The sequence below is a fragment of the Hylobates moloch genome, unplaced genomic scaffold (genome assembly GCF_009828535.3).
Source record: "Hylobates moloch isolate HMO894 unplaced genomic scaffold, HMol_V3 SCAFFOLD_1, whole genome shotgun sequence".
Lineage (NCBI taxonomy): Eukaryota > Metazoa > Chordata > Mammalia > Primates > Hylobatidae > Hylobates > Hylobates moloch.
This window is the reverse complement of record NW_026652276.1, coordinates 173,215,358-173,238,124: the sequence shown is the minus strand read 5'-3', so window position 1 is coordinate 173,238,124 and position 22,767 is coordinate 173,215,358. Positions and strand designations below refer to the sequence as shown.

At 40.0% G+C, this 22,767-nt stretch overlaps 1 protein-coding gene across 1 annotated transcript in view; it reads left to right on the top strand.

Annotated features, from left to right (window-relative positions):
• The first annotated feature begins 255 nt into the window (after nt 1-255).
• CROT (carnitine O-octanoyltransferase) overlaps nt 256-22,767 on the top strand; it is a 60,083-nt gene continuing 37,571 nt past the window's right edge. The window contains exons 1-6 of the mRNA XM_058440891.1: nt 256-358; nt 951-1,041; nt 2,851-2,986; nt 12,988-13,112; nt 15,202-15,383; nt 15,540-15,664. Of these exons, the coding sequence (XP_058296874.1) occupies nt 2,872-2,986; nt 12,988-13,112; nt 15,202-15,383; nt 15,540-15,664 (547 nt within the window). The 5' untranslated portion in view covers nt 256-358; nt 951-1,041; nt 2,851-2,871. The remainder of the gene's footprint in view (nt 359-950; nt 1,042-2,850; nt 2,987-12,987; nt 13,113-15,201; nt 15,384-15,539; nt 15,665-22,767) is intronic.

The following is a 22,767-nucleotide window of genomic DNA, read 5'->3' as shown; positions in this document are numbered from 1 at the left end:
CAGCTCACTTGGCACCCGGCGAGCCTTTCCCAGGCCCGCAGCCCAGAATAGAGCCGGGGCCCAGACGCCCACTAGAGACACGGTCGGGTCCCACTACCGCGCAGGCCCGGCCCGCTCCCGACCTCAGGCACGGGGCGGGACTCTTGCAGCTGTCCGTCCAATCCCGTTCCCCGGCAAGTGCGGGGCGGGACCCTAGCGGCTTTCTATCCAATCCTGTTCCCTGGCGAATGCGTGGCGGGACCCTAGCGGCCTTCGGTCCAATTCCCGCACCGTTAAGGCCCAAGGGGGAGCAAGCCGGTGCTGCTGTAGGCTGAGGCTGCGGCAGAGGCGGCGAGGCGCGGGCGGTGAGGACGGACAGGTCCGTTGAAGCAGCATTCCCTCCCTCCCCTAATCCTTCAACTCGGGGGCGGGGAAAGTTAAGTCGTGCAGAACAGAGTTAAGTCGTGCAGAACGGCAAAGGTTCTGCGGATTTGGCGGGGGAGTAGTGTCATCAAGCATCTCGCCTGCTGGGGTCCGAGGGATACCCCCAAGGTTGGGCCGCGGGGCTGCTCCGTTGTGGTGCTTGAATTTCTCTCATTTGATGGCCTCTTGAGTGCAGAGTTGCTCTTGGGTTGGTGGGAGGAGCCTCCGAGCTCTCATTGCCCTCTGCTCCTGCTTCCACCCCTTGCAACTCTGCGACGAACCTGCTACCCAGCCACTGAAAAGATATCCTCTACCCTTTGAACCCGTCTAATGGAGGGTGTACTTGTCTGAAACCTAATTAATTGTATGATCATTTACTCCTGCTCTCTAGCAGGTGGACTATTTGCGTGTGTTTCCAGTGATTAACAAAAAGTTTGTCTTGGGAACTCCCAGCTCCTAGATTGTCTGCATTCCACCCTCTTTCACTAGCTTGTTCATTTCTTTTTCCCTCTTAAATGTTTGTTAAGCTTGTTTCTTTCTTCCCACAGTCACCGACTTAGTTCAGTTCCCTGCGATCTCAAAACAATTGTTGCAGCAGGCTCCTGGCAGTCTTAAGCAGTTCATCTTCTTGGTGTACTGGTATGTGACAATTCCTTCATGTATTGTTCGTGGTCCTTTTCCACTTTCTGTGAATTCATATCTAATTGCCCCCAGAAAGTCAATTCTAATTAAATCTAGCATAATCATTTTCTTAGCGCTATTGGAACCATCTTGTTTAACTTAATCTTTGTGGTTGAGAATTCAAGGAAACTCTTCAAGAAAGAATCTGATAATTTATATTTTTAATGTGTACCGTTGGTGGGTTAAGCACTATAGTGGGTATGTAACTAATACTCTTGTTTCCAGTTTTCTAGAGTCTATTAAGTGGCACAGAGGTAAACAGAATAGCTTATCTTCTCTGTATGTGTGTACTAGTCTTCTATTGCTGCCTTAATCAATTACCACAAATGCAACAGTTAAAACAACACAAATGTATTATCTCATAGCTTCTGTAGATGTGAAGTTTGGGTGGGCTTAGCTGAGTACTTGGCTTAGAATTTCACAAAACTGAAACCAAGGTTTCTATAGATTTGGATTCTTTTCTGGAGGCTCTAGGGGAGAATCCACCTCCAGGCTATTTCAGGTTGTTGGCAGAATTCACACTGACATCTCCATATCCTTACTGTCTGTCAGCCTGAGCCTCTTTCAGTTCTTTAAGGCCATCTGCATCTTCAAAGACACCACGAATTCTTCTCAAGCATTAAAGCAGTCTTATTTGTCTGCCACTGGCCGGAGAAAGCTCTCTGCTCTTATGGACTCAAGTGATTAGATTAGTTCCACTTGGATAATATCCCTATTTTAAGGTCAATTCTGTAGAGAATATCACAATCACAGGAGTAATGATCTCACCATATTCACAGGTTCTGGGGATTAGCAGGGGTGGAATCTTGGGGGCCATTCATAGTAATTGTGCCTACCACAATATGGTGGTTTCAGGCAGAATTATTTTGTTTTTATAATGTGCTTTCACAGGCATTGAAAACAAATTCTGACTTTATTGAACCACTCTAAGATAAGGAAATTCACTTAAAGTTAGTTGCCCTAGGGGCACATTGCTAGAAAGTGGCAGAGTCTGTACTTGGATCCACATCTACATTTCCATTAGGTACAAACCCATGATTATGGATGGTCAAAATGGTGTGCAGCCAAAGTCAATAGATAGAAAGAAGCTAAAGAACTTTGAGTTAATTAGTATTTCTCATTTTCAAATTATCTTTTTATATTAGCGGTACAAGCTAAGCTCTTCTCCCTACAATAGAAAGCCCAAAATACAATGGTATGAATAAAATAGAAGTTTTTTTTTTTTCCCCATACATCTAGAGGTAAGAGTCCAGGACTAGTAGGGAGATTCTGACATCCTGCATACATGCCTTCCATAAATGGGGCCACGGTGCTGTTTAGTTCGTCACTACCTAGCAGGTAGTGAAAAGGAAGGAAAGCGCAAGGAGAACACATGCATTCCTTTTCGGGAGCATGACCTGGAAGTGACACACACAAGGTCATCACAAAGCCACACTGAACTCCAAGAGAGGGTAGGAAAGATATAACTGGGGGCTGTATGCACAGCTACAACTCAGGATTCTGTTAAAACAGAGGAAAAAAGGTATTAGCTGAAAACAGTCTCTGCTGTGTCCATGTTTTTGATAGTGTTCAATTCTGTAACCTATGAGTGGAATATTTTGTTGGTTTTCTCTATCTGACAGATTTATAAATTTTATAAGAGCTGGTACCAAGTCCTAGATATGCTGTGGTCCCTAAATACTGGTTTAGTGAATTGTGAATTGCACCTAGGATACATAAGACTATCTATGAGATTGAAGTTGTGAGGGCTGTCTCTCTTTTCTTTAGTTTTCCTGTTGTGATTTTATCATGGAAAATCAACTGGCTAAATCAACCGAAGAACGAACATTTCAGTACCAGGATTCTCTTCCATCACTGCCTGTTCCTTCACTTGAAGAATCATTAAAAAAATACCTTGAATCAGGTATGTTAATAATCTTTTAGTATATATTAATATTATTAGTAACTTAGAAAACTGTGATACCGTTGCTGGAGAAGGGGTCTCGATCCAGACTCTAAGAGAGAGTTAGAGTTCTTGGATCTCTTGCAGGAAGGATTTCAAGGTGAGTCGCAGAGTGCAGTGAGAAGAGACAGTTTATTGAAAGCTTCTCCATTATAGAGTAGGGCATCCTCAGAAAGCAAGCAGACTCTCTTTAAGTCTTTCTTACATAGGGGTCTTATCGATGTAAAAACTAAGCTGTGTCTATGTGAGGGTGAGCAGACAGCATGACAAAATTTATTATTCTGTTGATTTAAAGAAAACAATCCTTGATATTTTAGTGCATGAATACATCAAAGAATAATGTTAATCATCTCAAAAACGTATATTGTTATGGATGTTGAGACATCTGGACTTTCTACTGTTGTAGGAGTGTGTCATTGTAAGTATCTTTAAGTTGTTTCCTCAACTGTAAATATCTTATGACTGGGTCATGACTGGCAAGGAATGTGCCTTGCTAGTCTCAAGATAGAGCTGAATTTAAAATGGTGTTGCTCTGGCTTTCTGGGGCTCCTGCTTCCCCAACATTTCCCCCCTCTACTTATGAGAGAACCCTTAACCTTAAGGGGAGATAAAAGGTGAAGGTTGTTCTTTTGTAACTCCTTCCTGGAGGCAGTGGATGTTGATTGTTGGGACAGGGTCTTCTCGTAATAGTGTGCAGTGAGCCTTTTCAGGGAGTCAGGGAGCTCCTTGCTTGCATGATGTCCCAATTGTTTCTAGAAAGTTAATATACTAGGTTAACAAATAGAAAGGTGAAACAGCTGCTAAGCTATTTTATCTTGCAGCCCTATACAATAAGCACAACAGAAATAAAACCACAATAACTAATAATAATGAATATTATACTACCAAGCATACTGAAAAGAAATGCTTTCCAAGTGCTGGAAAGCTCATGAAACTATGCTGTTACGGGGTCATAAGACCGGGAATCCATCGCCAAAATACAAGTTTCCAGAGAACTCATGTCCTGGGATATATTATGGAAGTAATCAGGAATATAATATTCAGTTTTGTTCAAGACACAAGTTCCTCCCTTGGCTGCAGTTAAAAAATGTATAAGGCCATATGGTTTTAGGCCACTGGTCTTATTTGGGAAGTTTCTCCTATCAGAAGGGTGATAGCCTGATGAGTGTCATTGAAAGCTGCACCAGTATGTTTTGCTAGGGCTTTTATTTGTAATTCAATGTCTATAGCTGCTGCTTGAGGAGAGAATATGGCCATAGGATAAAACCACCAAGAAGCCTGTTTTGTCATCAACTATGGTGGGCCTTGACTGTTTTTCAGTTGGTGAGGAAGGAATTTAGATGTATAACAATATGTCATAGAAGGTAGTGATGACCCCTAGTACATTGTCCAGTCCAGTTGTAAGGCAGGTATAGCCAATTGTGAGACCCATGTGCCCATAACCATCCCCAAGGAGAAGGATGGGCACCCAATCTTAGAGATTTATTTTGCCATTCTGTCCACATTTGATTAGTTAAGACCAGGGTCCGATTGCATTGTTGGGTGGCAACTGCCCCATGTTGTAGGTTTCAGCCTGGAAGTGGCTGGTGTCATGTCTCTCAAGGCATAAGAGTACTTTACCTGTCACCTGAATTTGGGTAGCCATTAATCAACTAAGCCCATCAAAAATGGTATAGCCTAAAGTGGTGATGTTATTTCGTTATCTGCAGAATAATTGAAAAAGGTGTTTTTTTTGTTTGTTTCAGTAGAGGAAGAGAAGGATAGTGGCTGGTGTCTTTTTGATACATTAGAAAAGGAAAGTATTGGCTAGGCGTGGTGGCTCACACCTGTAATCCCAGCACTTTGGGAGACTGAGGCTGGTGGATCACGGGGTCAGGAGATTGAGACCATCCTGGCTAACATGGTGAAACCCTGTCTCTACTAACAATACAAAAAAATTAGCCAGGCATGGTGGCGAGCACTTGTAGTCCCAGCTACTCGGGAGCCTGAGACAGGAGAATGGCGTGAACCCGGGAGGCGGAGCTTGCAGTAAGCCAAGATTGTGCCATTGCACTCTAGCCTGGACAACAGAGCGAGACTCCATCTCAAAAAAAAAAAAAAAGAAAAAGAAAGCATTTATCTCTTATAAACCATTCACTGGAATGGCTTAAATTAGCCTATTTGATATGCCAAGGTAAGCCTGAGGTTGATGAAAGAGGTAATTCACTGTGTACCCAACAGTTTTTCTGGTTTAGAAGGGAGGCCATAGTTTGTGCCCATTCTGTAAACAAATTAGCTCCAATATTATAATAGATCAAGTTTAATATTAAAACTAGTAATTTCATTTTGAGAGTAGTACTTATCCACTGGATGGATTCTTTTTTTGAAGAGAAGCCACAGGATTCTTTATTGGCTCACAAGAGTATGCTGGAACAGTGGTCACCATGTTGAATGCCTGTGGGACTTTATGAGAGGCAGGTTTAATTTTGGATGAATGTACCCAAGTGTGTATTCCCTTACTCCACTAGAGGTACTTAGAAGCACTTGATAGGGTCCTTTCCACTTTGGAGGAAGTTGTCTATAGGAGGTCCTTCTTTCCAAGTCTTTAATATGACTAAGTCACCTGGTTGAACAGCAGAGTTATGAATATTTATGGAGGTGGTTCTGACACATGAATATTGAACAAACATGCATGTAACATATGACTGTTTGCCCTGCGATAGAGACTTAACCCTTGCCTGACATGATCTTAGATTCTATTTATAATTTGGTATTTTATTGCCATAAAGAATCTGTTTTGTCAATCTTATGATTTCTATTTTAATGCTAAGCTAGTCAGTTGTGACTGAATTCCAAGAAGAGGAAAGATATAGCAAGGCATGTCCAATCTCCCTGCTTCCCTTCATGGCCTGAATTAGTTTTTCAGGTGTTTTGGATGCCCTTTGGCCAAGAAGAGGGTCCATTTTGTTGGGAAAGGGCTTAGAACTTTTTAAAATTTATTTATTTTAGTTTATAGTTCCCCCTTTTTTTGTTAAGGTATGCCATCAATGGCCAAGCTCTTATTTTGTCCAATATTGATGTCAGGGTGGTGTGCTACCTGCCCTGGATCCATCCTGTCCCTTGGTGGGACCGCTATGGCCAAGGGATTTAAACAAAAGACTTATGGCCAATTAAACTTTCTAGGCCAGATGGGAATGGAGGTGGGCAGGTACTCCTTAACCTTAAAACCCCTTTTAAGCAACATAAGAGCCAAAGGCCAAATGGCAGGGTTACAAAATTTACTTATTTATGAATTCTATACATTAAGCTATTTTAATCTTGACTAGTAGCAATTAGCCATATAAAATGCAACATTTTGTTCAGGTTTAGAGGCAGTTTGCCTGACCTTGATTTGGAAGGTCTGAATTGATTTTATTCCCCACAACAAGCCCTTACAATCTCATGTGGTAGCCTCTGGGCCTGGAAGGACTAAATAGTTTCAAATTATGGAGGAAAACAAAACATAAGGAATTAATGTTTTAAACAAAAATGTCATAAGCCCTACCTAGTTATGAGAATGACAGGAAAAGAAGCCCATATGTAGTCAAATACTTAAATTATTTAATATCAAGGCATAGAAAATTATATTCAGATATAGGCAAAATTATTAAATGAATTTTAATGTTTTGAATACAGGCCTGTCCCTATGTCTCTGTCTGTAGGTCTCATGAAAACAGTTTACTTTGATTGTCCAGGTCTAAAGACAAGGCTTTGATTAGCTTCAGCTTGCTATCAGATACTGGCAGGAGTCAGTGCCTTCTTTAGATGAGCTATATGTACCCAGGAGTCAAAGCCCTGTAACTGTAAGGCACAAGGATTAGTTAATAGCACTTGATAAGGACCCTTTTAAGGAACTAGAGGGAGTCCTTTAACAGATTTTTTTTCTTTTCTTTTTATTTTTTTTTTGAAACATGGTCTCGTTCTGTTGCCCAGGCTGGAGTGCACTGGTGCAATCTCAGCTCACGGCAACCTCTGCTCCCTAGGCTTAAGCAATTCTCCCAACTTAGCATCCTGAGTAGCTGGAATTACAGTCATGCACCACCATGCCCAGCTAACTTTTTGTAGTTTTAGTAGAGATGGGGTTTTACCAAGTTGCCCAGGCTAGTCTCAAACTCCTGACCTCAAGTGATCCACCTGCCTCCACTTCCCAACGTGCTGGGATTACAGGTGTGAGCCACTATGCCTGGCCCTTTAACTGATTTTTTTCTAGTATATATAATTATCAGGCTGGAGGTGGTATGTGTTAGGCCGTTTTTGCATTGATATAAAGAAATACCTGAGACTGGGTAATTTATTTTCAAAAAAGAAGTTTAATTGGCTCACAGTTCTGCAGGCTATACAGGAAGCATAGTGCTGGCATCTGCTTCTGGAAAGTCCTCAGGAACCTTACAATCATGGCAGAAGGTGAAGCAGGAGCAGGCACTTCACATGGTGAAAACAGGAGCAAGAAAGAGAGAGTGACAGGGAGGAAGAGGTGCCACACACTTTTAAACAACCAGATCTGGTGTGAAATCAGAGTAAGGGCTCACTTGTCACCAAGGAGACAGCCCAAGCCATTCATGAGGGCTCTGCTCCCATGATCCAGCCACTTCCCACCAGGCCCCACCTCCAACACTGGGCATTACATCTCAACATGAGATTTGGAGGGGACATCCAAACTATATTATGGTGATAATGGAGTTCATGGTCTGACTAAAAGCTGTAAAAAGATTCTACAGTCTTGTAGTGATTAATTTTCAAGACTTTAATAAATCCCAGCAATAAGACTAAGTCAGAGACTTAATTTAGGATTTTGATTTTGAGGCTGTTTATTAAACATGTTAAAAGGCTGAAAACATTTGATCAAAACAGAAGCAGAGGTCATTGTAAAATAATAGTTACTCATTTAGCCAAAGTGATAATGAAAATGCTTTAGAAGCAATACAGAAGGTTACATGATGTAAAAACCTTAAGCCTTTTAAATCTTAGTTGTTTTAGCAACAAAAAAAACTAATAAAGACAGCATAGGAATTATAAAATCTTGTTTCTTAAGACAGTTACCAAAAAGACAAAAAAAAATTCTGCAGTGTGACTACTTCTCCTTATGGGAAGCCCATTTAGATAACCTGGACATCAAACCTGATGAAAAAAGTGCTTGGATTTAACTGGACCTAGGAAGAGTATATTCAAGGTTATGAGTATAGCATAGGATTACCTCACTCTTAGGAACAGCATTAGTTTTTTGATTACGTTGACAATTTAGATATATTTTAAAAGCCAAAAGTACAGAATCAAGTTATACTAGAGGGAAACATTGCTTTTCTAGACCCTCAAGATAAAATATTTTAGCATTAGGTCATAACAACAGTAAAATTAGAACTGGAAAAAAAAAGTTATGAGAAAGCTGAAGGAAATAATTATCTCAGACCTCAAAAAAGCAAAAAGCAGTGAGACACAGTAAAAGCTGAACTTCTGGGATATGATTCTGAGACTTTTTAAAAGAAACAGTTTATAAAAGTAAAAGTAAAATTTCTTGTAATTTTATTAAGAGCAGGTTAATACCTTAAGAAAATCTTGTTTTAACATCGGGGACCAAAATTTAGAAAGACTTACTTATAAATGATTTTCTTTTCACTGTAACCAATTTAATCACATACAAAATTCCTTTCATGAATTCCCCTTCACAAATCTTATCATGACTTACACAAACCGTCTATGACGTGCTTGGACTTTCTGACTTGTTCTAAACGTCTCTCTTTCCTAAATAATCAGTCATTTTACTTTAGGACAGAAATTTACCATACAAGATACTTTTTCATACAAAAGTATTCTCTTCTGTATAACCTTTCTTACCAAAAATATGTATTATTATTATTTTTGAGATAGGGCCTTGCTCTCTTGCCCAGGCTAGAGTGCAGTGGCAAATTCATGGCTCATTGAAGCCTTGACAGCCCGGGCTCAAGTGATCCTCCCACCTCAGCCTTCCAAGTAGCTGGGATTATAGACATGTACCACCACACCAGGCTAATTTTTGTATTTTTTGTAGAAATGGAGCTTTGCCATGTTGCCCAGGCTGGTCTTGAACTCCTGGCCTCAAGCGATCCACCTGCCTTGGCCTCCCAACGTGCTGGTGTTACAGACATGAGCCACTGGGCCTGGCCAAAAATACATTTTTATATTCATAACTTTCTTCACATCTCTCTCTCCCTACTTGCTCCTTTTTACCTTCTTTCATAGGTAAATTTTAAATAAGCTCTAAATTATATAAAATTATTATTATTTTTCAACTCGGAGAATGTTCACTTCCCTCTATTGAGAGATGCTGAATTAAATAACCCAAAGAATGAAAATCATCAAGACTAGAAAAAAATGATAGGTGTAAACTTCAGGGCATGCAAGCACAGGGCGACATGTGTCACTAGCAAGGCACAGACAGCAAATAACAGCCGACTAAGAAACAGTAGGTACTGGCAAATACAACTCTGAGACTCAAATAGGTTATCCAACTCTGGGTGGGGCCTCTAACCTCAACCTGGGGAATATGAGTATTCCTGTTTCTCCTGGGGCTTAGAAGGCTGAGTATATTGCAAAGTATATTGCAAAAAGGAAAAGGGACAACAAAGGGAAAGGAATAGACAACAAAGAGCACTCACCTATACATGAATCCAAAAACTTAGGAAGCAAGAAACCTAGAACTATTTGTCAGATGTTAGCATTTTATAGATAAAATCATTCCACAATTTTATTTTATTTTATTTTTCTGAGATGAGATCTCACTGTCACCCAGGCTGGAGTGCAGTGGTGTAGTCACAGGTCATTGCAGCCTTGACCTCCCCAGCTCAGGTGATCCTCCAACCTCAGCCTCCCGAGTAGCTGGGACTGCAGGCAGGTGCCACCATGCCCTGCTAATTTTTGTATCTTTTGTAGAGATGGGGTTTCGCCATGTTGCCCAGGCTGCCAAAATTTTAGAAACGTTTCCCATATTATAAACATTTCTTAATTGGAAATGATCCAGACATCCAGTGAGTCATGCCAGGAAAGCCATGGACCAAAATTTTGGGTAAAGTAGTCTTCATGGAAGTTTGAGGGTTTTTTGTTTTTGTTTTTGTTTGTTTGTTTTGCCTTTTCACATTTTGTTTTTCAGTTTCAAATGAGTTTCTAACATGTACATTTCTTTTACAGTTCTGGTTGAACTGTACAAGGAAAACAAAATCTCCAAGTAACCTAAACAGCAAGTTTCATTTCAATACTAGTAGTCTAATAATAACAGATTCAAATCAGGCAGAAAAGAAGAGAAAAATAGAGAGCTTTAGAAGACTCTATTTAATTTCATAGTTGCAGGGCAAAAGTAACCACCAGAATGCTAACAGGCTGAAACTTCAGACAAGAGAATGAGAATCCAGGTTTCCACAGGGGGCAAGCAGATAAAGATTTCTGCCTGTTTTAACGTGGGGTGAAAAAGCATCTGAGTCCTGCAATGTTTAAGATATAGCAAGAACAGGCTGGGCACAGTGGCTCACATCTGTAATCCCAGTACTTTGGGAGGCCAAAGTGGGCAGATCACCTGAGGTCGGGATTCAAGACCAGCCTGGCCAACATGATGAAACCCTGTCTCTACTAAAAATACAAAAATTAGCTGGGCGTGGTGGTGGGCGCCTGTAATTCTAGCCACTTGGGAGGCTGAGGCAGGAGAATCGCCTGAACCTGGGAGGCAGAGGTAGCTGTGAGCCAAGATTGTGCCATTGCACTCCAGCCTGGGCGATAGAGAGAGACTCTGTCTCAAAATATATATATCAAGAACAAATCTTGTAAGTCCTCAGGTTCCCCGTGCTATCCTGAGACATGACAAAGCAAACGAAAAGGTGACAGTCAGAAGGCAAGTGTGGAAAGTGAATGCAGTAAACCTCTGGGCTAGCCATAGGGGCCACTGTAAGGCTGCAGTAAAGCAAAGGCAACAAGTTGGGAAATGATGAGAACTATAGCTTTCCCATATCTGGCAAAGAGGACAAAGTGGATTAGTCCAAAGCATATACTGGTATACATCTTGCAAGGCTACTTTAATTTTTATTATACCCCAGGGACTCTCACCCCATTGGGTTGGGACTCTAACCCAAATATTATACCCTAGAGACTCTAACCCCATTGGGCTAGAAATATTATCATTGATAGGATGCCAAGACAGACCCCACTTATCAGAGGTGGCCAATTAGTGCTGTGCAGGCTGAATTTCCTCAGCATGTTATCTCATCCTAATGTCCCTTTGTAGTCACCAGAACATGTTACCAGATAAGGGGTCTTGATCCAGACCCTAAGAGAGGGTTCTTGGATCTCACGCGGGAAGGAATTCAAGGTGAGTTGCAGAGTGCAATGAGAAGAGGCAGCTTATTGAAAACTACTCCATTGCGGAGTAGAGCGTCCTCAGAGGGCAAGCAAAGGAAGGCACCATCCTTATTTTAAGTTTTTCTTATATGGAGCCTTTATCTATGTAAAGACTAAACTAAGCTACGTCTACATGAGGGTGAGCAGACAACATGACACAATTTATTATTCTATTGATTTAAATAAAACTATCCTTGACATTTTAGTGTGTAAATACATCCAAACATAACTGTAATTATCTTGAAAACATATATTGTTATGGGTATTGGGACACCTGGACTTTCTGCTGTTTAGGAGTGTGTCCTTGTAGGTATCTATAGGCTGTTCACTCAACTGTAAATATCTTCTGAATGTGGGTCACGACCAGCAAGGAATTGTGCCTTGTTAGTCTCCAGATGGAGCTGAAATTAAAATGGCATTCCTCTGGCTCTCCTAAGCTCCTGCTTCCTTAACAACACTGTTAGAAGTTGAAGGTTTAATTGCTTCTTTATCTAGACTTGTAATAAAGTATAGGTGACCCTTGAACAATGCAGGGCTGGCGGTGCTGACCCATGTGTATTAGAAAATCCAAGTACAGGCCGTGCGTGGTGCCTCACGCCTATAATCCTAGCACTTTGGGAGGCTGAGGCAGGTGGATCACGAGGTCAGGAGATGGAGACCATCCTGGCTAACACAGTGAAACCTCGTCTCTGCTAAAAATACAAAAAAAAAAAAAAAAAAAAAAATAGCCAGGAGTGGTGGCGGGTGCCTGTATTCCCAACTACTCAGGAGGCTGAGGCAGGAGAATGGTGTGAACCCAGGAGGCAGAGCTTGCAGTGAGCTGAGATTGCACCACTGCACTCCAGCCTGGGCGACAGAGCGAGACTCCATCTCAAAAAAAAAGAAAAGAAATCCAAGTACAACTTTATAACACAAACAATTGATTAACAGATATTTTTATATGTATTATTTTCTGTATTGTTTAAGTTAGAGTAAAGCAAATGTTATTAAAAAATGATAAGGAAGAGAAAAATATATTTATTATCCATTAAGTGGAAGTAGATCATCATAAAAATCTTCATCCTGATGGTTTTCATGTTGAGTAGGTGGAGGAAGAGGAGGGACTGGTCTTGCTGTCTCAGAGGTGGTAGAGGAGGTGGAAGTAGGGACAGGAGAGGCAAGCACACTCATTATCAACTTTTATTAGGTATAAATGGACCTGTGCAGTTCAAACTCGTGTTGTTCCAGTCAACCATGTCCTTAAAATATCCAACTTTTTTTTCTCTCTTTATGTTAATTTTTCCAGAGTTTGAAAAGCCACATAGTGTAAATAGGCTTGTGATGAAAAATGCAGTCCTTTGCCCCATCTCCCTGGCTCCTTCCCGACTTGCTAATCCCATTCTCTCAAGCAAGGATTTCCAAATCTTTTATGTTTCTTTTTCGCCACTTTCGTGTTGTCAACTCTTAATTTTATTGTTCTGCTCTGATATTTAATGCAGTACTGTGTTTTACATATCTGAGTCTTAAGATTTGCGTAAGTTAGTAATAATAGAGGTGAGTTGGTGGTACTTGGTCTAAATACCTTAATACATATTTTTCTTTTCTAGTGAAACCATTTGCAAATCAAGAAGAATATAAGAAAACTGAAGAAATAGTTCAAAAATTTCAAAGTGGGATTGGAGAAAAATTGCACCAGAAATTGCTTGAAAGAGCAAAAGGAAAAAGAAATTGGGTATTTGTTGTTATAATTGAATAATTGATGAGTTTAAAGAATGATAAATAAAAAGTGTATAGTTTTTATTTTTAAATTATTGCTATAAAAATTTTTACAGTTATTATTGTCATTTTCATAATCCAAAAGAAGGAATGAATCACTTAACTTTGGGAGTTTTCAGTGGGTGGATTTGGGAACTTGTTAAAATGCAGATTTGCTGGTATAAGTGATTCTGATTCACATGGCTGGAATGAGGCCCAGAGATTCTTATTTTAACAATCACTTCATGTGGTTTGGCTGCAGGTAATCTGTAGACCATGCTTATGAAAAACATTTTGTCCAGGTGACTAGCTTGAAAAATTAGAAACACTAAAATAGACATGTCACATAGGTGGCATAGAAATATTTTCATAGTACAATGGAGAAGGGGAATCATTAAAAATCAGAGTGGAGAATGGTTATGTATATTGTATATTTCAGTTAGATAAATTGAGGAAGCTAGTATAATAATTATTGAAGGTCTCAATAATTTTCCACAAAATTCTTTAACTTCTTCAGCTCAACCATTTCTGTACTTCTCTACTATGAATCAGAGGATGAGGTTGTATAATTCAAAAGCATTGCCTTAGTCTAGAAATAATTATTGAACCTATCATTTAGTTTTAGAAATAAAAAGCAAGCTGATTTTTTTTGATGAACCATTTATATCTGTGATGGAATAATAAAATTTCACACTTCCGGATTCCTTTGTTCTCAATTTTGAGCCTTGAGTTATTTTAATTAAAGTGGGGTAAAGGTAAAGAAGTTGTTGTTTTATCTGTATCTTTTTTGTTTATGTCTCTTTCTGAATTACTAATTCTAGTTTATAACATCACTTTCTTCAAACAAGACTCCAGATAATTTGATAAGATGTGCTTACTTATGCATGGAATTCAATTGCATATTGTGAAAGAGGGACACATAGAAAACAGTGTCTGTGAAAAATCTAAATTACTTTGAAGCCTACTGAAAACTTTTATTTATTTGTTTTATTTATTTATTTTTTGGAGACAGAGTCTCACTCTGTTGCCCAGGCTTAAGTGCAGTGGTGCAGTCTCGGCTTACTGCAACCTCTGCCTCCTTGGTTCAAGCTATTCTCATGCCTCAGTCTCCCATGTACCTGGAATTGCAGGTGCGCACCACCACACCCAACTGATTTTTGTTTTTTTTGTAGAGATGGGGTTTTGCCATGTTGGCCAGGCGGGTCTCAAATTCCTGGCCTCAAGTGGTCTGCCTGCCTCCGCCTCCCAAAGTGCTGGGATTATAGGTGTGAGCCACTATGCCCAGCCAGGTTTTATATTTCTGATTTAGTATTGCAGTTTTTGTTTGGAAAAGGAAAATTGTTAATGCCTTAATAACTGTTATTATTAGGTACGGATTTATTGATTATCTATTATGCCCCAAATACTTTCAAGAAACACCTATGTACTGTGTTGCATACTTGTGACTACAATACAATCATATTTCTGAAGGTATCTTTTGGTGCTTTCTTGCTACTTGTTTTTGATAGTATAGTTAAAACAAATAATACCTAAGATCCTACAGCTCGCCGCTGAAAAGAAATTATGACAATAACATTTCTTAATATCTATGATGATTTAAAACAAGAAAACATGTTTTTATTTATTTATTTTTGAGACAGGGTCTTTCTCTGTCACCAAGGCTGGAGTGCAGTGGTGCAATCATAGCTCACTGCAGCCTTGAACTCCTGGGCTCAGGTGATCCTCCTGCCTCAGCCTCTTGAGTAGCTAAGAATACATGCAGGCCCAGCTAATTAATTAATTTTTGTTTGTTTGTTTTGTTTTGTTTTGTTTTGTTTTTGTAGAGATAAGGTCTCTCTATGTTGCCCAGGCTGGCCTCTAGGTCCTGGACTCAAGGGACCCTCCCACCTTGGCCTCCCAAAGTGCTGGGATTATAGGTGTGAGTCACCTTACCCGGCCAAAAAAACATGTTTTTAAATGTTTAAGAATAATTAAAGAACAAATGTAGCTTGCTTTTTAAAATTCCCAGTAGTTACACATTCATGTATTATGAAGAACATTAAGCTGATGTTCTCAATTTCTTTTAGCTGGAAGAGTGGTGGCTGAATGTTGCCTATCTGGATGTTCGTATACCATCACAATTGAATGTCAACTTTGCGGGTCCTGCAGCTCATTTTGAACACTACTGGCCTCCAAAGGAAGGGACTCAATTAGAAAGAGGAAGTATAATTCTTTGGCATAACTTGAACTACTGGCAGCTGTTAAGAAAGTAAGGACACATGTGAATTTAGTAACAGGCTTACCTGAAGTCTTAGGCAGCAAAATATTGAGAAGCTTAATTTACTTATTAGGGGATGAATACTTCAGTTGTGGCTGGTTTTTAAATTTTATAATGACTTTTTGATCAAAATCTTTTTTTTTATAGAGAAAAAGTGCCTGTTCATAAAGTTGGAAATACTCCTCTAGATATGAATCAATTCCGAATGCTATTTTCTACCTGCAAGGTTCCAGGAATTACTAGAGACTCAATTATGAATTATTTTAGGACTGGTAAGTAAAAATGCAGGTATCGTTTTTAGTAAAGGCACTGGAATTTGGGTAGCCTACTATGACGTGATGGAACATACACTTTTGAAGAATATTACTGTTGGGACTTTGACAAAGAAAGGTTTTCTGTGAGCCTTATATTTGAATCATTCTGATTAGATGTAATTTATGGGAATGGATTTTCTAAATGTATCTTACATGGTTCAACACAAACCTGATGCTTATATTTCATCATTTGAAAGTTTAAAGTTTAGTTGAAGAGTAGAATCAGAGTATTAAGAAAATCCTGAAACATATGATATGGATGCTTCTCTTTCTACCCTCATTTTTTATTACCTGAATTGTCTTTTTGAGTGTTTGCTTATATGTGCTTATCATGCCACAGTCTCCCTGTGAGTCTGCTTGTCCCTCCACCTTATATAAGGTAAAAGCTGGGAGTCACTCTTCCTTTTTTTTTTTTTTATTTTGTTTGAGACAGGGTCTCACTCTGTTGCCCAGGTTGCAATCTCAGCTCACTGCAACCTCCACCTCCTGGGCACAAGTGGTCCTCCTGCCTCAGTCTCCTGAGTGGCTGGGACTATAGGCAGGCACTGCCATACCTGGCTAACTGTGTATTTTTTGTAGAGATGGAGTTTCACCATGATGCCCAGGCTAGTCTCAAACTCCTGGGCTCAAGCAGTCTGTCTGCCTCAGCCTCCAGAAGTGCTGAGATTACAGGCATGGGCCACCATGCCCGGCTTGGAGTCACTCTTCTTAGAGACACATGAGTTCAGATTGACTCATCAATTTTTTTTTAAACTGGCAGTTTAATGGTAGTTTCTGCTTGGTGTCCTAGCTTATCTTGAAATGGAAAATTCTGCTGCGGTAACTGTTTTTTTCACAGTTTACACTTACTGAAGAGTATAATTGTGAATGGATTTTTTTTCTTACATAAAATGTTATTTAAAAGTAAAATATTTATAGCCAATCATGCTCATAGTATGAGGGGTATGAGCTTACTTTCATGTAGAACTCAACTCTTCTTTGTAAACTTCTTTACATGTTTGAGATATTTAATGTCCTCAAGCCCACATATATTTACCTTGATGTTACCAGTGAAACAATTAAAGGATTAGGGAAACTGAGTTATTCATGGTCTAAAGTTTAATGTGCAAATATGAATGGAAAAGATGAACAAGATAAAATTAATGTAAGAAGAGCAATAGCAAAAAGAGAAAATGTGCATATCAGTTAAGAACTAATATCAATAGACCTGGTTTTGAATTGTCTTTATCGCTTAGTGGGTATATCCTTAGATAAGGTAACTCTTTTGAGTTATAGTTTGTAAAATGGGGATTCATTAATAATGCATCTCTTGATATGGTGGTTGAAGCTGACATAGTTATTATATTTTGGGGCTTACATGTGAAGACATGTAGAGATAGGGATAAAGTGTGAGGTAGACAGGAAAAAATCAGAATTCATGGCAAATAGTATACAGAGAGTTCAAATAAGATTAGTAACTTCATGGCTGTTTTATATTAGATAGTCAGGGAAGGCCTCTCCAAGGATCTGAATGATAAGATGAACCTGCAGAGTTTTTTGGCTTTCTTTTGTTTAGTTCACTTTTGTTGTTGTTGTTACTTTTTGTGCATGTTGAGGGCAGAATGCCCTGGGCAGGAATAAACTTGGCAGGTTCAAAGGGCAGTATGGATGGAGCAGAGTACACAGGAGGGAGCTGGATGGCCAGATTGGAAAGTTGACTAGAAGGTAGATCATATAGTACTTTATAAACCAAGGTAAGGTTTTTGGCTTGCATTTAAAATGTGAGCAGAAACTATTAGTGAGTTTTGAGAAAAAGAATGATGTGACCGGATTTATGCTTTAAAAAAGATCATTCTACCTACTGTTTGAAGAATAGACTTTTAGAGGTGAGACAAGTTTATAAGCAGGGAGGTCAATTAGAAAGTTGTTCTTGTATTCCAAGTGAGTCATGATAATGGCTTGTACTAGGATGATGGCATTGGAGTGGTGAGAAGTTATACTCTGGATATATTTTGGATTTGGGGTTAGCAGGAATATTCATATATTGGTTGTAAGATATAAGAGAAAAATAGGAATCAGATTACTTCAACATATTTGGCTTGAGCAGCTAACAGGGCAGATGGGTGTGTAGGTAGATTCACGAGGTGGGAAATATTGGGAGGAGATGATTTAGGGAGGAGAAGCAAGTGGTTTTTAAACCGTCTTGAATTTAAGATGCCTTTTAGACATCTAAGTGGAACTGTAAGTAGGCAGTTGGATTCAAGATTTGTAGTTTTGGGAGTAGCTCAGGACTGCAAATTACAGACTTAGGAGTCATCACTACCAGGCACAGAAAGCAATTGTAAATCCATAAGAGTTGCCAAAGTTACTTTTGGGACATACGTAAAGATGATCAGTGCTGATCCTTATCACAGGTTCAATACTGTATTTTCCAATCAGAGGAGGAGGAGCCAGCAAAGGAGACCAAGGGAAGTAGGAAGAAAACAAGGACAGTGGTCTCCCAGAGGCCAAGAGAAGGAAGTGTTTAACGCTTCTGAGAAGTCAAATGAGGTAAAAATGTGACCATTGGATATGTCAACATGATGTGGACAGAGGTTGCCCTTGACAAGAGCAGTTTTAATGAAAGTTGAAGAGGGAACCCCAGCTGGAAGAGATGAAAGCAGATTGATGAAATGGTGGTAACATTTGGAAATAATGCTTGCAAGAAAAGTTTTGATGTGCACTGGGAGATCAAAAATAATTTTTTAAAGATTGTGATATTACATCATAGGCATTGATACAGGAAAGGAGGAAAAATAATCTTGCAGGGGAGAAGATAAGGAGCCAAAGTCATCGAGAAGGTAAAAGCCAAGAGGATCAAGAGCAGAAAGGTGGAGGGGTTGGTCTTTGACAGGATCAAAGAAGAGAGGCAATAGGAGGGAATGCAGAAAGTGTGAATCTACAAGCAAACAGATTGGCCAGTTTTGTTGTAGGAATATGAGGAGGTACTTTGTATTGCTTATGTTTTTAGTGATATAAGAACTGAGGTCATCCACTGGGGTGGATGATTTGAGGAGAAAGGAGGTTTAAAATAGTCTTTTTGGAAAGTGGGAAAAACAAACATGCTGTGGAAATAATGCAGTTACTGAACACTGCTGAGTGCCCATTTGAGATGTGTGTTCATGCATTTAAAATTAGATGAGATGACGTGTTGTGTTTTTTTTCTTCAGCATCAGTGAGGGGCAGGAGGGGCAGGTGCAAAGGAAGAGGGGCTGAAGGATTAAAGCTTTTTGCAAGGGAGAAATAATTTGGGGCCATTGAATCTATCATGGGTAAAGTGAAAATTGGGCCAGGCCTGGTGGCTCATGCCTGTAATCCCAGCACTTTGGGAGGCCTAGGTGGGCAGATCACCTGAGGTCAGGAATTTGAGACCAGCCTGGCCAACATGGTGAAACCCCATCTCTACTAAAAATACAAAAATTTAGCTGGGCACAGTGGCTCGTGCCTGTAATCCTAGCTACATGGGAAGCTGAGGCAGGAGAATCGCTTGAGCTCATGAGTGAGAGGTTGCAGTGAGCTGAGATCATGCCACTGCACTCCGGCCTGGGCGACAGAGTGAGACTTCATCTCAAAAAAAAAAAAAAGGGGGGGGAGAGAAAATTGAAAAAATGATGTGTGTTGATGGGATGGGCAGAATTTAAGCCACTGAGGTTAGTCTCAATAAGGAGGCTATAATTAGAACTAGTTTTTGTTTTTTGTCTCTTTTTTTTTTTTTTGGTCTATCACCTAGGGTGGAATGCAGTGGTGTGATCACGGCTCACTGCAACCTCGACCTCCTGGGCTCTAGCAGTCCTCCCACTTCAGCCTCCTGAGTAGCTGGGACCAGGCACATGCCACCACACCTGGCTAATTTTTGTATTTTTTGTAGAGACCCGGTTTTGCCATGTTGCCCAGGCTGGTCTCGAACTCCTGAGCTCAAGCAATCTGCCCGCCTCAGCCCCCAAAGTGTTGGGATTACACGTGTGAGCCACAGCACTTGGCTTGTTGTTTATTTGTTTTTACCTACCCCCTAGGAGCCCATTAAGACTAATTCAGTTATACCTTTCATCCCTGTTTACCACATTTACACAAAAAGCACAGACTGCTCATGTTATCCCTTGTCAGCTGGATTCACGGATTTGTGCATGGTCTAATTTGATCCAAATCTCCCATTGCTCTGATCTACCCTCACGACTTCCCCAAACCCTTCTGCTGTACTTTCTGGAGCTCACGATCAGCAAAATCCATTATATCCTCAACCTTTTCTCTAAAAGATGTTACTAAAGCTTGATTATTCATTAAGCTTACTACTTCCCCTGTACCCTCTCAAGGGGGGAATTTTTTTTTTTTATATAGCACTACAGGGCCTGTGGGAGGTGTTGGTATCCTTTTTGTTTCCCTTTGCCCTTTCTGTTTTCCCTTCTTCCTTAACAATTTTAGCCTTTTGGGGGAAAAAAAATGCCTTCAGGTTATATCACCACTACATTGTTGCAGTGACTTTCCTCTTGCCCATTCCCCTTCATCTATTGATTGCTTTAGCTCCAGTGCCTTTCTTTCCATTACTACCTCAGTCATATTCTTGATGATTTTAGCTTTCAATTGTAGACGATCCATAGGCTCTCATTTCCTTCAGTTTATAGCTCTAGGAAACTACATCTTTCAGTACTCCAACTCAGCTGTTCCTTTGGCCACATTGTGATTTACAGTTTAATGATGCTACTGCTCTCTTCACGGCTCCATTCCTACTTCCCCGTCTTCACTTCTTTCTGGTTCTTCACCATCATTACTCCCAGGCATACACATTCAAATCTTTGTCACCTCTCCCCAGTACTAATGTGGTAAAACCTAAACATTGTTTAAAATTTAATTTGTCTTTTCTCTACATATCAAAGATACCTACTCTAGCAATTTACTTGGCCAGAGAAAACCATAAAACCTCACTTAATGATTTCAGTTAAATCTCAAGTTGGCCCCCAGCACTACTGTGCTATCTTCCTTGGTTAGCTTATTCTTTCACTTCCAGAGAAGACTGTTTTATGCCTTTCGCTCTCCTTCTTGTTAGCTAAAAAACTCTTGTTTTTCACAACAGATATGAGCAATCTTCCCATCATGACATTTACCGGCCTTTCAGCGACGGGCAGAATAATGGTCCCCCATAGATGTCTACTTTCTAATCCCTGAAATTGTTAATATGTTAGGTTACATGGTAAAGAGGAATTAAGGTTGCTAGTCAGTTGACCTTGAAATGGGGATGTTATCCTGGATTATTCACATGTGCCCAAAGTATATAATCACAAGGGTCCTTATTCATGGAAGAGGGAGGCAAAGGAGAGAACCAAAGAGATGGCAGTATGAGAAGGTTATGATCTTCCCTTAATGGCTTTGAAGATGGAAGAAGGGGTTCATGAGCCCAAGGAATGTGGATAGCCTCTAAAAGCTGGAAAAAGGAAGGAAACCAATTTTCTTCTAGAGCCTCTAGAAGGAACACAGCCCTGATGGCACCTTCGTTTTAGCCCAGTAAGACACATTTCAGATTTCTGGTCCTTAGACCTGTAAGATAATAAATTTGTGTTGTTTTAAGCTACTAAGTCAGTAGTAACTTGTTTTTGCAATGAGTGAAAATATACTAATTCAAATATTTGCCCATTCTCTACCCCCTTGCAATATCTTACTGCAAATTCATATACTTTTCTTTTCTTTTTAAAATATAGATGAACTCCTCTGACTCCTAAGGACAACTCTTCTGTGTCTGTGCTGAGTCCCGCTGCCTCTTGCCTAGTCAAGGACCTTGCTTTTGCATTATCCTCTCTCTCTGCTGCTTATCAGTTTTCTTTCTTTACTTGATTGTTCCAGTCTGTAATATCTTCCATCTTAAAAGGAAAACAATTCACCTCTTGTCTCCCTCAAGTATCAGGCCCCAGTCGAAGCCATCATCCCATCTCTCTTAGATTGTTCTCACCTGGACCACTTTAGTCACCTCCTAACTTGCCATACCTTCTCTTCACCCTTGTAATCTGTTCTCCATGTAACAGCTGGAGTGACCTTTTTAGTTAGACCACATTATCATTCCCTTGCTTAAAACCATCCATTGGTTTCCTTCCCATCATACTGGAAACCACTTTCTGAGGCCAGTATAATCGGGTCTCAACCTTATCTACCACTCTACCCTTTTCTCTCTGCCTCAGCTGCACTGACCTTGTTTTCCTTTAAGCAGATCAACTCATGTTTATTCTAATGCCTTTGTGCTTGCTGTTTCCTCTGCCTGAAACACTCTTCTGCGGTTGTTTCCATGGCATACTTTCTCACTCCATTCAGTTTTCTGCTCAAATATCCCCCAGGTTTATCCTGAGGTAGCACCCTTCTGCCACCCTCACCCTTTCCAACCATTTATTGATAAATTTGGCATCAGGTTTATTTTCTTTTTTCTTTTCCAGCCCTAAACTTTGAAAGGGGTATGGTCAGGAGATGACAGCAATAAAAGAGTAGTGGTGGTAGAGGTGAAAGGATCTGGATGTTTTTGAAGGGGAAGAAAGAAGAAATGGTTTGGAGGTAGCCATGAGGAACAAGGAAAATACATACCTCATCCCCTAGGTCTTGAGGAAATCAGGTGTAAGAGAAAAAAGAGTAATGTTATCAGGAGACTATTCTTCCTCATAGTTGATGAAAAGATTTCATGAGATAATGTATGTAAAGCACTTAATAGTGACCCGTAAATAATACCCAACAGTATATTTCCTTCAAGCGGCAGTGTATGTCTTCTCTTTCTTCCTCTTTTTCCATTTTCTTTTCTTAGAAGGAAGGGGCGGGGATCGTATAAGAAGATCCTTGGCAAAAAGACAAGTACCTAAAGATAGGGCTATATCAGAATAGTCTGAGGTTTACAGCAAACAAACAGTTCTTGGGGAGTTAAGGTGTGCCAAAGAAATCGGAGATAATCCATTGTCAGTGGCTTACCAGGTGTTACCAGACTGGACAAAATTCTTTTCCTTTGCCACTCAGGCATACTGTATCCTTTTCTACTGAAAATTATTTTATTGAGTTATCATAGCTAGATATTACTGCAG